This window comes from Mytilus galloprovincialis, chromosome 4 (genome assembly GCF_965363235.1).
Source record: "Mytilus galloprovincialis chromosome 4, xbMytGall1.hap1.1, whole genome shotgun sequence".
Taxonomy (NCBI): Eukaryota; Metazoa; Mollusca; class Bivalvia; order Mytilida; family Mytilidae; genus Mytilus; species Mytilus galloprovincialis.
In genome coordinates, this window is record NC_134841.1 from 80522356 (window position 1) to 80539438 (window position 17083).

The 17083-nt window shown below is 33.2% G+C and overlaps 2 protein-coding genes across 4 annotated transcripts in view; both read right to left on the reverse strand.

The window, feature by feature from the left end:
- Positions 1 to 3741, reverse strand: part of LOC143073082 (advillin-like) — a 54164-nt gene extending 50423 nt beyond the window's left edge. Inside the window, exon 1 of one of the 2 annotated variants that reach the window (XM_076248349.1) lies at positions 3605 to 3741. In XM_076248349.1, coding sequence (XP_076104464.1) covers positions 3605 to 3638 — 34 coding nt within the window. In that variant the 5' untranslated portion in view covers positions 3639 to 3741. Of the gene's footprint in view, positions 1 to 619; positions 723 to 3604 lie in introns of those variants that run through there. The other variant, XM_076248350.1, reaches the window with a different exon arrangement.
- A 10400-nt stretch (positions 3742 to 14141) lies between these two features.
- The window catches only part of LOC143073083 (tetratricopeptide repeat protein 37-like), a 38370-nt gene continuing 35428 nt past the window's right edge, over positions 14142 to 17083 (reverse strand). For both annotated transcript variants that reach the window (XM_076248352.1, XM_076248353.1), the window contains exons 35-36: positions 16596 to 16695; positions 14142 to 14299 (exon numbers count right to left, since the gene is read on the reverse strand). In XM_076248352.1, the coding sequence (XP_076104467.1) occupies positions 14175 to 14299; positions 16596 to 16695 (225 nt within the window). In that variant the 3' untranslated portion in view covers positions 14142 to 14174. The remainder of the gene's footprint in view (positions 14300 to 16595; positions 16696 to 17083) is intronic.

Here is a 17083-nt window from a genome sequence, read left to right on the forward strand (position 1 = left end):
CCTTTGTCTCTCTCTACATGAGTAAACTTTTAAAGTTATAAATTATGGCAACAGACAATATTGCAAAGGTTTTTTTACAATATGTTCTATGCCTCTTCATTGAATATTGCAAATACTAAGATCGAAGACACATTTTCAAAATATTAACGCCAATAAACCTGTTTAATGATATAGAATCTTAACAAATACTTTGGATAAAAAAATGTTCGAAACTGGGGAAAATATTACCGAAACCAACACGACATTCGTATTTTCTTACCTTCCTACTGAAACATTTTTTTCTCGATTTTTTAAATTTATTTTAGGTTACTTTGCCAATGACTTTTTGCCCATTCAGTGACGCACCGTGCACTCTTAGATTAATATTTCTAAATTATCATTTAGTACATTTTATTTTCGTTTGTTTTTAAAGGATAAATATTTTCACTATGAGATTACCTTTATTTCATTAAAATACGAATATTTATACGAACAAATCTATTAGGACTTTATCATAACAACAACAACAAAATATTTCCACAAATAAAAAATAGTGAAAGTTTTGTATCATTATTTTTTTATATAAATAACATTATTAAATACCAATCACTGAAAGATTAATATATAAACAAAACCTTACCCATTGTGATTAAACGTTGGCGATGTTATCTCCGAACGGTGCGTTCTGAAGGCTATGTATAACGCTCTACGTGTTAAATAGATAGGTACTCAATAACAATCAAATGAAGTCAACCTTCACCAGCAGACCGGATTCAGATATGATATAGATATTTGATCTCAAAATTTTAATAACTTAGTCAAAAGTATGATTTATCTATTGGGCCTTTTAAAGCATTTTTATAATGAGTTTTAAAATTACTTGGCAAGTAGATGGAAAATGTTTAATCAACTAGCTATATATATATATATATCTATATATAGTGCAGCATACATATAAGCGGCAAATATTTAGTGATGGGCACGAAAAAACAAAAGGTTCATTATTTCGTTGCTCAACCTTGAAATGCGGGATTACATATTGATATAGGGAGCTTTGGTTTCACCGGTGGCAACGACACCACAAAGACTTCATTATACTGTATGCAACTAATGACTTTGCGTGATTATCTTCGTTTGAAATCATTTGCTGAACAGCTTTTTAATATGTAAATGAGAGAAAAAAACTGAAGAATGCAATTGTTTACTCCATGCAAGACATTATTGGGTCTAAATCTACTTTTAAACTTGCCTCATCTTATAAGCTGCTTTATGTTATTTATTATGATGTAACACGTATGAGGACATTCTTTTGGTAATAATGTATTTAGAATAATTTAGTTTGCTAACACTGGGATATAATTAATGCTTTTACGACGCTCTGACTACCTAGTTGCAAGTGCTGTGAATGTACGTGTTCTATCTAGCATTTCGATTTTATTACATCTCTCAAACATTTTATAGGTTTGGCTTTCCAACCTTCAAGTCTAGAGCAAACTTAATTAAAGTTATTTCAGTAAGACTAGTTGTAATCAAAGACATCATATATTATAATGATGATCTTGTTGAACTAGTATAAACAATTTAACTCATTGGTGTAAGTGAACATTGTCTGGTAGTCATTCTAAGCTGCCTAATTGTCTTCAAATGTAAATGAAAGACGGCAGATACACAAGAAATAGTCGAATGAAATACAATCAAATAAAGAAAAAAAGACTAAACAGGAACAAACAGAAGGTTATAAAATTTGTGAGAAAAAAAATGGCTGCGAGTATCGTTATTTGAATTGACGTATCAATTCTTGAATTATTGTCAGTGGGTAATAGTATGAACTGCCTGCAACTATTCGCATGAGTATGGGTTTTTAAATGTTCAGTCACTTCCATTTAGAAAAAGTAAATGGTTGAAAAAATTATTAAAGATACAAAAATATTTTAATTAAACAAGAGTGCGCACGCTGAAATGTCTCGCCTACTTTACTGACTATTGATTTCATGTTTAGAGTTTTATGGATAAAGGGTTAACTAAAAATATCACAGAAACGCGGGTCAGATAAATGCTGTCAGACAGACATATACACCTTACAATATTTGTATACACAATAAAATTGCCCTAATAAATTGAAAATAGAACATAACAAAACAAAAAACATTAATATTAAATAATGATTCATTGAAATGAGGTCAAGGTCAGATCGAACCTGACAGACCGAAATGTACTCATTACAGTAATTCGATACACCAAATATAGTTGACCTATTGTTTATAGTACTTGAAAAACAGACTAAAACACAAAAACGTAACATTTACCAATGAACCATGCAAATGAGGCCAGATGATAACTGCCAGACATACATGTACACCTTACAATCATTCCATAAACCAAATATAGTTGACCTGTCGCTCATATTACTTGAAAACCAGACAAAAACACAAAAACTTAACATTAACCAATGAACAATAAAAATGAGGTCAAGTTAGGTTTGATACCTGGAAGACTGACATATTCCCATTACACGTAAATTTGACCTTGATCACGTCACTTATCCATGTGTGACGGGATTGCTTCCCTTAGAAAAACTTAGTAGATACTTAGTCAGCCGTAAGCGGTTGAGCTAAAGAAGTACTTCTTTAGCTCAGTCGGTTAGCGCGCTGCCTTGTAACACAGAGGTACCGGGTTCGAGTCCCGGTGGAGACAAGCAATTTTGTAATGAAATTCGTGCTCTCCGGTTACATTGGCGCCCAACAATAATAACCCACGGTTAGAAGAATTACCTAGCCAGGTTAAAATATAAATATAAAAAAGATGAAGATATCATCATTATGGAGTATAATGACTCTTGAGGTGGGGGAAGTGTGACGGGATTGCTTCCCTTAGAAAAACTTAGTAGATACTTAGTCAGCCGTAAGCGGTTTAGCTCAGTCGGTTAGCGCGCTGCCTTGTAACACAGAAGTACCGGGTTCGAGTTCCGGTGGAGACAAGCAATTTTGTAATGAAAACATGAAGTCGAGGTCAGCTGAAACCTGTCTGACATGTAGACGTTGCAAGGAACCAATATCCCAAATATGGTTATCCTATAACTCATAAGTGAGATTTTTTTTTCAAGCAGTCGCTGAACCATGAAAATGAGGTCAAGGACTTTGGACATATAACAGACAGAAACTTCGTAACAAAAGCATATAGTTATGAAGCATCTAAATACCTTCTGAATTATAAAGCTTTGGACATAAAGTTTACGCCGCAGCAGCAGCAGCGTATCAATACATATGTCTCGCATACTGCGACTTGCATAGCAGGCGAGACAAAAATCACATAGGACTTTGTTCTACTAGTATATACCTTCATCAGTTACGGTAAGGGTGCAAAAAAGGTATGTCAAAGGGTCAACGTTCAACAACCAAGAACTAAAGGTCTACACTCACCAAAATAAGACTAATTTTGATATTTCCATGTAAGAACTAAGCGTTAATAAGTTATCATTTCTTCTTGCGTGTATATTGTCTACTGAAATACTGAATTCGGTTTTAAATTGAAATCTGTTGGCGATAGTTTGGAAAGGGGGTGCGATATAAATAAAATGGCATAAGGTGATGCGAATAAGATAGTTTTTTTTTAATTGTTAACTTACCTTCATTCAACAAATAATTTAAGAATTTCATCATGTTTGCGTTCTGTTAATCCAAAGACACTAAACACCTATTCCTTGTCAAGTATTAACATAGAAAGTAAACAAAACGTTCACACGTTAATTATTAATAAACAAAAGGAAATATGACCATATTGGGTATCTGCACGTGATCACTGAACTAAAAAAGAAACAAAACAAATTGTGAAATCTATTCCTTTGCGCTACACAGCCGGGTCGAATACGGCGTTATAAATTGCATTAGGTCGGATTTCAGGTTAGTTTAATGATTGGAAAGAACAAAAATAAATGGGAAAATGAAGTAGTATTTAAATGAGTAGAGATTACATTGAGGGGCCGATGTTGGCACTTTCTACCCCCTTACAAGTTAGTATTATCAGTACTTATACGATAGAGGTCGGTTTATGAATACTTCAGGTTTTATAGTTTTGCTTGGATTTAAAGGTATGACAGAGTGATACGTCATGTATTTTAGTACAGTTCCAAATAAATGTCATTTTGATAAAGTCCTTTGAATTGAACAAAATTATTAAAATGCAAAGTCGAATATCTAAATTTAACTATATCGAACGAATGAATTGGTTCAGATTTGAAGATTTTCTTTTATTAATAATAAAGTCAATACAATAAGTAATTATGCAATTAAAAGTTTCATATGAATAAAGTATACACATTTAAGTTCTCATGCTATTCAAAATGTATTATGTACTCAGAATACTTAATATTATACTAGCTTGTCAGTGCTGATATGGGACATATTTTTGGAATGTCAAATATATCAATAGGGTGCAATTTGTACGCCAAGTAGAAAATATATCATGCATATTAGACAGGTCTGTACACCCTACCCTTATACTTCATCCCGACAGCGAATCAACTAAAGTCCTTAATGGCGAGCACTTAACAGAGTATCAACTAATACCAAATTTTGAAGGTTTGATCGGGGATCGAGCTGACGACTTCCTATTCTCGAGGCGAGTACGCTTCCACGGAACCACCGTGGCGATTTGTCCTTTATAAGGCAATGCGTAAAGTTTTATCGGTAATAAATTTTGACATAAAAAATTAGGATTTTCTTTAATAAATCTTTTCAGTGAAGTATAATTACATGCAATTGCAAAGACATATAAGTAGGTTGTTTTTGGTGATTCTGGCAATTGTTTAAACGAGTAAGTAGCCTGCCACGCCTACTCGGTGATTTTTTAGATGTATTTGTTAATCGATCTGATTAGTAAAGCCCTTTTGAACTGATTTTTATAGTTTTTTTCTGTAACACCGGACCACTGTCCCGAGTTAAGGGAGGGATGGTGCGCCTTCAAACAAGTTCTTACTCTATTAGTGCCTGTCTCAAGGCGCAGGAGTCTGTAATTTAGTGGTTGTCGATTATTGCTGTTTTTCATATTGGTTTATCGTTTACTTAATAATTGAATGCTTCTTTTTGTACCTTTATTGGGGTGTAAAAGCGTTGACTGCAGTGTAGCCAATCAGAATATCGTATTATAATGAAACATACATCTAATGTAATTACTGTTTTGTAAAAGATTGTTCTTGTGCTGTGCCGTTGAAACCATTGTCCCATCGGTGAAGGGTGAGATTGGCACCAACAAACTTATTAAACCCCGCCACATTATGTATGTATCTGTCAACTCAATAAAGGGAGAAAACTCTGAATTGATCGTAACGATATATTCGATTGGTCACGATTGAAGATTTCCTGTCAACTCATTTGATCACTGCTAAAACTCGCTCGTAAATCAGAAGAGTCAGTTGCATCTAGTTTGAGGTTTGGTCATATTTTGGCTAGAATGACTGGACTATGAATACGGTCGAGACAATTGTAAGTTTTGAAAATAAACGAACAAGTTGATGAAATTGATCAACTCTTAATCATTAGAAACAATTGAATACGATTAATACGAGCGTGCGTCAAGAGAGCAAGATAATCGACAAAATTTCAATCGATCGTAGCGGTTAAATATTGTCGACTAATATTTTGCGGGAAAATAACTTTCCAACGTTCTAAGAAGTTTCCCGCAAATCTATACATACACACCCAAATAACTAAAAATCCTGTCAAAATCTGTTTAATTTAAATACGACAAAGGATTTATATTATATCCGAATCTATATTAAAATATGGTAATTATGCGTAATTATAAAATTTCAAATCTGAAGATTAGAGTTCAATTTTACGACGTCGTCATAAACAAAACCACTAAAGGAAGTACACCACTAATTCGTGGTCCCATTGCTTTCTATGTTAAATCCCTCCATTTCAAGCAGGCTCACCTCTCTTGTTTTAAGTTCAAATAAAGTGACAATCATTGCATTTCAAAGCAACACTTTATGGTGTCTTGTACTGAAAAAATCAACATAGTCTACCTTTAATGGCATAAAAGAAAGAACTGGTTCCCGGAACTTCGGATGTACCAAAACAGGTACTTCAGATCTGACAAACAGACAAAATGTACCCTCTTTTTAAAATTTGGTGCATTTTTTTAATATTTAAAATCAAAAGTCCAAAAGTGTTCTACAATGATCACCAGTCCTTCAGCTTTCATTTGATATCAAAAATACCTAAATATTCTACATATTTTGAAAGTTACACTCATGCGTAGGAACTATTTTGTGTTAATATGTACTACTTTCTGTATGTGCTTTCTGGCCGGGCCCGAATTAGTGGTGTTACACCTAAAAAGGGACTTGAAAAGTCATTATCGCGTTGATAATTATCTCCCCTGAAACTGCCTACATGTTGGCATTGGTGATGAAATTCCCTTCTCGCTATTTAGAGACTTAGACAAAGTTTTGCACTCACAGTTCTCATCTTTATCTTCTTTGGGACTATTGATCTGAATGTTAAACCCGATAGTTTTCCCCTTGCAGTTCCTATTCTTGTTACATGGACTTTGTAAAGAAAACCTGTCCGTCTCTATCAAATACTGCAAGAAAGGTGACGCCATTTTGAAAATGACGTCAAAAGTTTCTCAATTACGTCATGATCGAAGTCGTCTGCGCATGGTATGTTACGCCGGTCCAGCTCTGTAGCAGGTAAAACTTAATAAATTTATTATTTTACAATCATTTAATGCCTTTTGCTTATTTGTGTTGTTGGGTTAATGTCTCATTATCGTAACTCCCAAATATACTTTTTGTTTATAAGTATATCAAGAATTTTGACTTAAATTTGTCATTCTCAATCCGTCAAATGCATCGACAGACTGTTATGTATAGCAGTGTAATACCAGTTGGAAAAAAATATACCAAGGGGATTAGAAATCATTAGCCATAGTAGAACAAACAACACCATGGCCAAAATAAAACAACGAAAAAAGTCAAAAGAAAAATGTATAACCTCATGTTTAAAAAGAAAAACAATTGAAATACAAAACATTACAATAAAAAATAATGAATTTCCGACAAGAGACCCACCAAAACTTGGAGTAACCTTAAAGGCTTCGGTGGGATAAGAAAATCCTGCTCCACTAGTCATCTGTCGTGTTGCTCATGGCAAGCGAAAATTCGACGATAAGCGCATTCGGTAACATCATAGTCGAGGAAAGATGACGGGATTGTGGCTAAGACAGTAATGCATATAATAACATTAACGGTACCAATTTTCCTGCACCAGATGCGCATTTAGACAATACATGTCTCTTCAGTGATGCTCGTGGTCAAAATATTTGAAATCCAAAGCTTATATAAAAGATGAAGAGCTATAATTCAAAAGGTCCAAAAAGTATAGCCAAATCCGTGTAAGGAATCAGAGCTTTGCATGAGGGAGATACATTCCTTAATTTATAACAATATACGTATTTATGTTTAAGAGTCCATGGAGGTCCTAAGCAATAATGTTTCATTGGGATTATTTTTGGTCATGAAGCTCTGACACTTCAATCGGAATCTCGTACTTTAGAGTTTGTTTTCTAGTAATGTTACGGTTTTCAGTCGAAAGCAATTCGACCAACTCTTTAAGGAAGTACACCTCTGAATTAAACTTTTTTGTTTCTAAACATTGGGTTTATAGGACTGTAAACCAATAATTGGTGAAGTAAAAATCATATGGTGGTGGACTTCTTTTTTTTTTGCTACAGCCCTTTGAAAGTACCCAAATTTGATGATTTTGACATTTTTCATCATTTTTGGGCTATTATCGTGAAAAAAATCACAGTTCGCACAATTAAACTTTTTTCATACTTTCAATAAAGATGAAGTGGACCAATTTGAATAAATTTGACTTACAAAAACTATAGGTAGGTGTTGATATAAGAAGTTTTATCAAATTTTGATGCCGTCAGTTTTGTAAAGGAGTAGGCTCAGTAAGACCCATTTTGGCCCCAAAATATAGCAGTTTTGTAAAATTGTGAAAATGTAATCTTTTAGCTATTTATTAGAAGGTAGAATGTTTCTGCTACACAAATATGGGCTGTTTTTGACTATAGAATGCACATATATTGGGTACTAACATCATTAAGTCATGCTAAATTACTGACATCTTCACAATTTTAGCATTTTAGTTTAATTTTAGACGGTTTCCGTCTTAAATGAAAGTGGCCACATTCGTGTTCATTCATAATATTGAAATGTTAGTTGCATTTGATGATAATACATATCTATACTATTAAACGAGAAGACCTCATTTTTGGTGTCGCTTCTCTTCTTTCCAGAATAAATTAATCAACACGCCTCTGTGTCCTATAGGTACAGTGCATAGTCGCATTTGTCATCCATTCATATGATTATTCAGATTGAGTTATTTTAGGAGAAAAACGAGAAAAAAGGCATCCGGATATTGTCCCGTCATTGTACGAAATTTTAAGTCAGATTAGACTTCCGGTTTGCGTTTTTCTGTATACTTTGAACATACATATACTATGAATAAAGTGTATTTTCAGAATTTTATCTGCTATCATTTTCAAGTTTACTATCCACGGCGGTCACAGAGTTTATTAAATAGAAAGGGTCTGTATACTATATCAATGATCACCATGGATCGATTAGTAAACTTAGAATTGAAAGTAAATACGCTTTATTTATATAGTAATGAATGTTCATAATATACAGATAAGCGCTAAAATTATTCATGTGAACTTTTGATACTCTTTCTGAAATTCTCAAGTCATTAAATCTTTTACAAAATTCATTAATTACATAAAAAAAAAGAAGATGTGGTATGATTGCCATGTTAAGACAACTCTCCACAAGAGACCAAAATGACACAGATATTAACAACTATAGGTCACCGTACGGTCTTCAACAAACAGCAAAGCCCATACCGCATACTCAGCTTCAAACTCTCCACAAGAGACCAAAATGACACAGATATTAACAACTATAGGTCACCGTACGGTCTTCAACAAAGAGCAAACCCCATACCGCATACTCAGCTTCAAAAGGCCCTACAGGCTCCTTACTTAAATAAATGTTCATAACATACTAAATGTATGTTCATATTGAAATTGATAGAAAACCAAAAATTGGGAACTTTGGAAATAAAGGTGGAGGGTAAAAAAACATTTTCCTGTCCCCAATAACCTATGACTTATGATACTTTTGCTGAAATTCTCCAGTCATTCTGTATTTTACAAAATTCTTCCAACAACACTTTACATACTTTAAACTACGCTCTGAATGCCCGCGATTTCGCGGGTGTGTTCTAGTATATATAAAGGTTGAAGATAAACACGGATGCGGCCACTTTCATTTTTGACAAAAATCATCTGAAAAGTGACGATTTTTGGTATATTTGATAGACTTTTCATATTTTAGCTTGAATCGGAGGGTTGTTAATGACTTAATCAGTTAAAATCTGTCACATAAACTAATTGAATCAATTGAAATAGACACTTAAGTGTTTAAAAAGCGTTAAAAATCTTTCGCTAGATGAACCTGAAATTTGAGGCCAAAATCGGCCCTTACCGGGCCTACTCCTTTGTGATTTTTTCTCTCTTTTAAGAACAAAACACATTTTAATTCAACTTTTTTGTTATTAATGATTGAAAACTACATATCTAAGAAATTTGAAAAGAAGAGAAGTGATATCGGATGTACAAGTTTCTTGTAAAATAATGTTTTTGTACCCTTCATTCATTTTCTTAAAATTTTGGCTAAAAAACTGACTTGATTGGTTAAAAAATTTGAAAAACTTGTTACTCAAAAACTACTTGCTGTGAATACACAATTTTTTCACAGAGTTAAGTTTGATACTGATGATATTTATTAAATTCGTTGCTATTTTCCACTTGTATCACATGTTTTGGAATAATTCCAGAACGAGATATCAACGAGACTAAAATGTTAGAATACATCCTTAAATAAAAACACACATTGGTTACGGGTATCGCTTCTTTCAGGTGGGACACCTCTCAGCCACATTTTAAGTTATGTGGTACACTTCATTTAGAAGCTTGGGTGAACATCAACGAACAACCCTTTTTACATTGAGATGACCGTGAGGTCATTCCGATGTATTGCTATCGCCTAAATTTACATTATGCAAATTAGTTTTGGGTTTTCAACCGAACTTTAAACATTATAGATCCGCGGTTATTATCTAGTGCAAATAACATTACTTATCGCTTGTTTCAAGTTCATTTTTTCAATGGATACTCCTATAAATATTTTTATTAAAACACAAACCAATAATGTGTTGTCGTTAGGTATATATATAAAAGTAAATAAATCATTGATGATATCTGCGCACACGTACCGAAAATTGTGTTAAAGCTTGCGGAAGAATATCTAAAGAACGTTTTGCGACACTCCCGGCAAGGACCGATAACTCTGTAATTGTTTTGCGGGAAAATATGAATGGCTTCTCATCTCATCCAATCTTTTAGAAATATCGATTTTTTTTTGCAGAACAGTGTCCACCATGCACTTCCACTGCACTATAATTAGAATAATAGAATAGAATGACATACAAATGGGTGAAAATTATGTATACATGCAACCGTAATATTAATATAATATATAAAAACAAATCAGTGTATACACTGGGATTATTATTATATTTGTATAATAGTCCCAGGTACACCAATTTGTATCACTACAATATAATAGTAATTTCGGTGCGGTTGAATTTCCTGTCATTTATTCATCATCCACGCACGAACTTATAAAAATATATATCTGTACATTAACCTCAGTTTTAGGTATAGAGATGTGATATGGTTCTGTGACTTGTGCTTTTGACCATCCACAAGAACTTGCGGTCATCCGATGTTCAGTACTTCAGTACATTGATTTTTATTGGAAATATATATGAAAAGATGAGGTATTGCCTATGGCAATGAGACCTTTCTACACAATAGACCTAATGACTAAGAATTTGACTGAGAACTATTGGTCACCGTACGGTCTTCAACAATGAGCAAAGCATGTGCCGCTTAGTCAGCTATTAAATTATCCGACTGAATGACAAATGTAAAACAATTCAAACAAGAAAAAATTAACGGTCTAAGTAATAAACAAAATAATGAACGAAAAAAAATATGTCACACAGCAACAAACGTCGACCTCTAAACATACAGAATTTGGTGAGACGAAGAGTCAATGTTTCACTGTAAATCATGGATAGAAGAGAGCACGAAGACATGAGAACAAACAATTTAGTGGATCATTGAGCCTGGAAACAAAGTCTGTTAGCGAACATTTTGCAAGTGGAGTGATTGAACATTACAATCCATTTAAATATTGCGTATGAGGATCGTTCAATGAAATCAACTTAATTTTTTATATAAATTCAAGAAAAAATTACTTATACTCGATCTCAAAAAACTAAAGAATAAGAAACTTGTGCACTACTTCAGGTCGGTATTTTTACGTACCATTTATATAACAATCTACTTTGCGTAACCAAGAAGCCGACATATAAACATAACTGGTTATACCAAACATTTTGTTTGGTTTGGTAGATGCTTGTTCTGTCGACAGATTTAACAATCTTCTGACTCACTACGACTTTATGACAGCATTGTCTGTCAAGTTTAATCTCATTTTGTGGTGTATTGTAATATTTATCATTAACATAAGTTTGCAATAAAAATAGATGTGTAGAGAGGTAAAAGGAGTTATCAAACACATATAATAATTATCATACACCTGTAAAGGACACTGCAATATGTTTTAAAACTATTGGATTATACAAGACCTATTCTGTTTGCCTGTGAATTACGAAATTTTTAATGTATTTCTATATCAAAACAGTTATATTACAGAATAAAATTGACGAGCCATTTTGTACATATACCACGGGGAAACGTTGTTCAAAGCAAAACTGTTAAACATGTCATTGCATTTAATAGAAAATTAGGATTTATGGCAAATAAAGCTAAGAGTTTTGCAAAACCCCACATTCTTATTTTCAAAGGTATTCGTTATAAAATTGTAAACATAGATTACTGACTTATTTTTCCCTGATGTCCTAGTGTTTATTGTCTACACGTATTAATCAACCTTAACATTGATTGATTAGTGGTTGCTTAACGTCCAGTGGCAAATATGTTATGTATATTGATATTCAGGACAACCACAGACAGCAACCTTAACAACCTGAATCCAAATAAATGTTCAGCTGGGTGCACCAGCCAACTTGGCACTCCCACAGTGGTCCGGCAGACCCTGAACAGTTGGTGCAAGCATGGACATTACATTTAAGCTTGGAACAGTTCTCAATTTCGATAGCAATTAAATATTCAACACAACAAAGATTTCAGAAACAGAATGAATGTGGTCAAAGAACTGAATAAAAAAATCGAAATCAGACTGTTACCTTTTATGGTCCAATATCTAAAATGCATGTGTAGATTTATTTTATTCAAGTAGTGTCAAATAAAGGGGAACAAGGGGAGAGGTTGTGGATTTTTTTTTATAACATTTTCAAATGTTTAGCATTGAAACAAAAAAAGGGTACATTATCCTTTTTTAACTAAGGTACAATTTATGTCGCTATAATATGATTAGAAAAAATTATGAAGTGTTATTTTCATTACTGGTACCTCTAATAAACTAAAAGAGGGGCAGTGGCGGATCCAGAAATTTTCATAAATGAGACCCACTCCTGTTATGCTTCAATGATTCCCTATATAATCCACCCACATTTTTTCAAAGAAAAGGGGGGCCCTGGCCCCCTGAAAAACCCTCTAAATCCGCCTCTGAGGGGGACAATCACAAACAGAAAGTATTGGATATGAAAGATGGTAGTGAAAGAACCTTTTCAGACCAACTTAAACCAAAACTGTAACTGGCCTGGTAAGGAACGGAGGGACTAACAAATGAACTGGCACAAAGACATTATGCCTTTCTACTATTACAGGCAGGGTATAAAAATAGTAAAAAAAATGCAAGAAATTTTCTAATGACCATAATAGAGAAAATTATTAAAAGGGGCAACATATTATTAACTCAGTTGATGCATATAAATTTGCTTTTTGGTGGAATTGCCCATAATATTATTATATTGGTTAGAACAAATTCATCTGTGGTCAAATTCCAGTAATAAGAAGAACTCAATTAAAGTATTAAAACTAATTTTACAATAACAAACATAACAGTAGTTAAATATATTGTATATTAGTGTCTTAAACAATTCTTTCTGTTTCCCTTTGCATTGGTTTTCTGGCCTAAATCTCATTCAAAACCATATCTATTGATCTAAAGTATCATCTTTTCATACTTTCTGTATTTACTGTCAAGCAAGAAGATTTCAAAATGCTTTTTTATGCCCCACCTACGATAGTAGAGGGGCATTATGTTTTCTGGTCTGTGCGTCCGTTTGTTAGTCCGTCCGTTCATTCGTCAAGGTAGTTTTTGATTAAGTTGAAGTCCAATCAACTTGAAACTTAGTACACATGTTCCCTATGATATGATCTTTCTAATTTTAATGCAAGATTAAAGTTGTTACCCTAATTTTACGGTCCATTGAACATAGAAAATGATAGTGCAAGTGGGGCATCTGTGTACTGGGGACACATTCTTGTTTGTATTCATATTGATATTGTCTTTTAAATGCTATTTATCTTATTTATGGCTATCTTTCAAAACAAAATTTTATAACATGTGAAATATGCATAACAGATATTGCCTTCAACAAATAAAAATCTTCTAAGTTAAATAACAATGCTCTTTTTACTGTGTATTTATCCATTTATTTGGATATCAATTTCCATTGATTCAGGAAATTTGTACTATTATGGATATTTAATTTTGTGGTTTTGCCAAAGCCCAACTTCAAGCCTTTGGAAACAGTGTTCTTTGGTAATTTTATATCTAGTTTTCATATACAAAGGAAGTCCACAAAAATTGTTATCCCATGAATAATAATGAATCCACTCTATTCAAATTTCACTTGATTTTGACACTTTTTAAATTTGACATGTAATTTCAGAGGAAAATTACTATACCTCATGAAAACTTAGTGTTGTTGTGTGTTAACAGTTGTCCAAAATGAATTTTGTCATCATCCTGAACACCCTGTTTACAAATAGAAATAAGTAAGCACATTAAACATATCAACCCATTTCTTTCAAATTCATTTTATTTGATCAATAAATTATTCTTCTGTCTTTGACATCCATTGGTTGTAAGAGTCTCTTATGTCTGTCCAACATTGCACATTCTCCTTCTCACACTGTCTGTCTAATGACTTGACCAGATTTCTCCAGTTTTCTTGTATGTCTTAAAAAAAACCCGAAAGAATTGCATGATAATTTCTTTGAAAACTATTTGAAAAGTATTATAAAATAAAAGATAGTCACTGTCTAGCAGGCATAATTTCAGAAAGTGGAATCACATTTTTGGATGATTTTATACAAAAACTAGAGGCTCTAAAGAGCCGGTGTCGCTCACCTTGGTCTATGTGAATATTAAACAAAGGAAGCAGATGGATTCATGACAAAATTGTGTTTTGGTGATGGTGATGTGTTTGTACGTCTTACTTTACTGAACATTCTTGCTGCTTACAGTTATCTCTATCTATAATGAACTTTGCCCAGTAGTTTCAGTGGAAAATGTTAGTAAAAATTTACAAATTTTATAAAAATTGTTAAAAATTGACTATAAAGGACAATAACTCCTTAGGGGGTCAATTGACCATTTCAGTCATGTTGACTTATTTGTAAATCTTACTTTGCTGTACATTATTGCTGTTTAAAGTTTATCTCTATCTATAATAATATTCAAGATAATAACCAAAAACAGTAAAATTTCCTTAAAATTACCAATTTAGGGGCAGCAACCCAACAACAGGTTGTCCGATTCATCTGAAAATTTCAGGGCAGATAGATGTTGACCTGATAAACAATTTTACCCATGTCAGATTTGCTCTAAATGCTTTGCTTTTTGAGTTATAAGCCAAAAACTGCATTTTACCCCTATGTTCTATTTTTAGCCATGGCGGCCATCTTGGTTGGATGGCCGGGTCACCGGACACATTTTTTAAACTAGATACCCCAAAGATGATTGTGGCCAAGTTTGGATTAATTTTGTTCAGTAGTTTCAGAGGAGAAGATTTTTGTAAAAGATTACTAAGATTTACAAAAAATGGTTAAAAATTGACTATAAAGGGCAATAACTCCTAAAGGGGTCAACTGACCATTTCGGTCATGTTGACTTATTTGTAAATCTAACTTTGCTGAACATTATTGCTGTAACAGTTTATCTCTTTCTATAATAATATTCAAGATAATAACCAAAAACAGTAAAATTTCCTTAAAATTACCAATTTAGGGGCAGCAACCCAACAACGGATTGTCCGATTCATCTGAAAATTTCAGGGCAGATAGATATTGACCTGATAAACAATTATACCCATGTCAGATTTGCTCTAAATGCTTTGGTTTTTGAGTTATAAGCCAAAAACTGCATTTTACCCCTATGTTCTATTTTTAGCCATGGCGGCCATCTTGGTTGGATGGCCGGGTCACCGGACACATTTTTTTAAACAAGATACCCCAAAGATGATTGTGGCCAAGTTTGGATTAATTTGGCCCAGTAGTTTCAGAGGAGAAGATTTTTGTAAAAGATTACTAAGATTTACGAAAAATGGTTAAAAATTGACTATAAAGGGCAATAACTCCTAAAGGGGTCAACTGACCATTTCGGTCACGTTGACTTATTTGTAAATCTAACTTTGCTGAACATTATTGCTGTAAACAGTTTATCTCTGTCTATAATAATATTCAAGATAATAACCAAAAACAGTAAAATTTCCTTAAAATTACCAATTTAGGGGCAGCAACCCAACAACGGGTTGTCCGATTCATCTGAAAATTTCAGGGCAGATAGATCTTGACCTGATAAACAATTTTACCCTGTCAGATTTGCTCTAAATGCCTTGATTTGTGAGTTATAAGCCAAAAACTGCATTTTACCCCTATGTTCTATTTTTAGCCATGGCGGCCATCTTGGTTGGTTGGCTTGGTCAACGAAACACATTTTTTAAACTAGATACCCCAATGATGATTGTGACCAAGTTTGGTTAAATTTGGCCCAGTAGTTTCAGAGGAGAAGATTTTTGTAAAAGTTAACGACGACGGACGACGGACGACGACGCCGGACGCCGGACGCCTGACGCCAAGTGATGAGAAAAGCTCACTTGGCCCTTCGGGCCAGGTGAGCTAAAAATCAGATAAATTGTGTTCACCTTCTAGGTCTAAAAAGGTATTTTTCAAGGATGGAACTTAATTATTGAAAATATATATCATCACCTTTTTGCAATAAAACTTAAAGGCTATCCAATTTAAATGGATGTCGGAGGGATAGGAAAGAATTTAAAAAAATTATCCAGAGAAAATTTGTTTAGTGCTGTTCTGGAACTCATAGGTCAAAACTGACCAAAACCTGGATGACAGTTTCGTACTGTTTCATCAGAAATAACTTCATTGTTTGATGATTAAGCAGAATTGTTTACCACTGAAGAGTCCTAAATATTTTACTAAAGGTATAAAGCTATAATTTTTTGTATAGTACCTACCTGGGTTAATATGTAAAGCTTTCACAGCTGATTTCAGTAATTTAGAACTATCAGTAGTCGTTGACCTCAACAAGTTAGCAGTTATCATATTCTGTATATTCTGTAATTAAGATGTTGATTTTAATAATTTCATACAGTATGGAGGATACCTAATTAAGGTACCTTTGAACATATGGTGTGTTTTTTTTTCTTCGTATTTCAACGAAGAATGTTATTCTTATCCATCACATAAAGACTCAATTTAAATATTTTATTTTCAATCATTATCATGCCATTTTGCTGTACATGTTTTGCTCAATTTTACTAAAGTAGCTGATTTATAGGTCATAAACATTTTATAAGTAAACTGTTCACTTCAGAGAAAGTAATAGGCTTATGAGCAAAAACTTTATGACTTGAAATGACCAATAGTATCTTTATCTTTTACATGACAATCAAGAATTTCCAAAATATAATTATGTAATTCAAAAATCTTTTTATCTTACAGA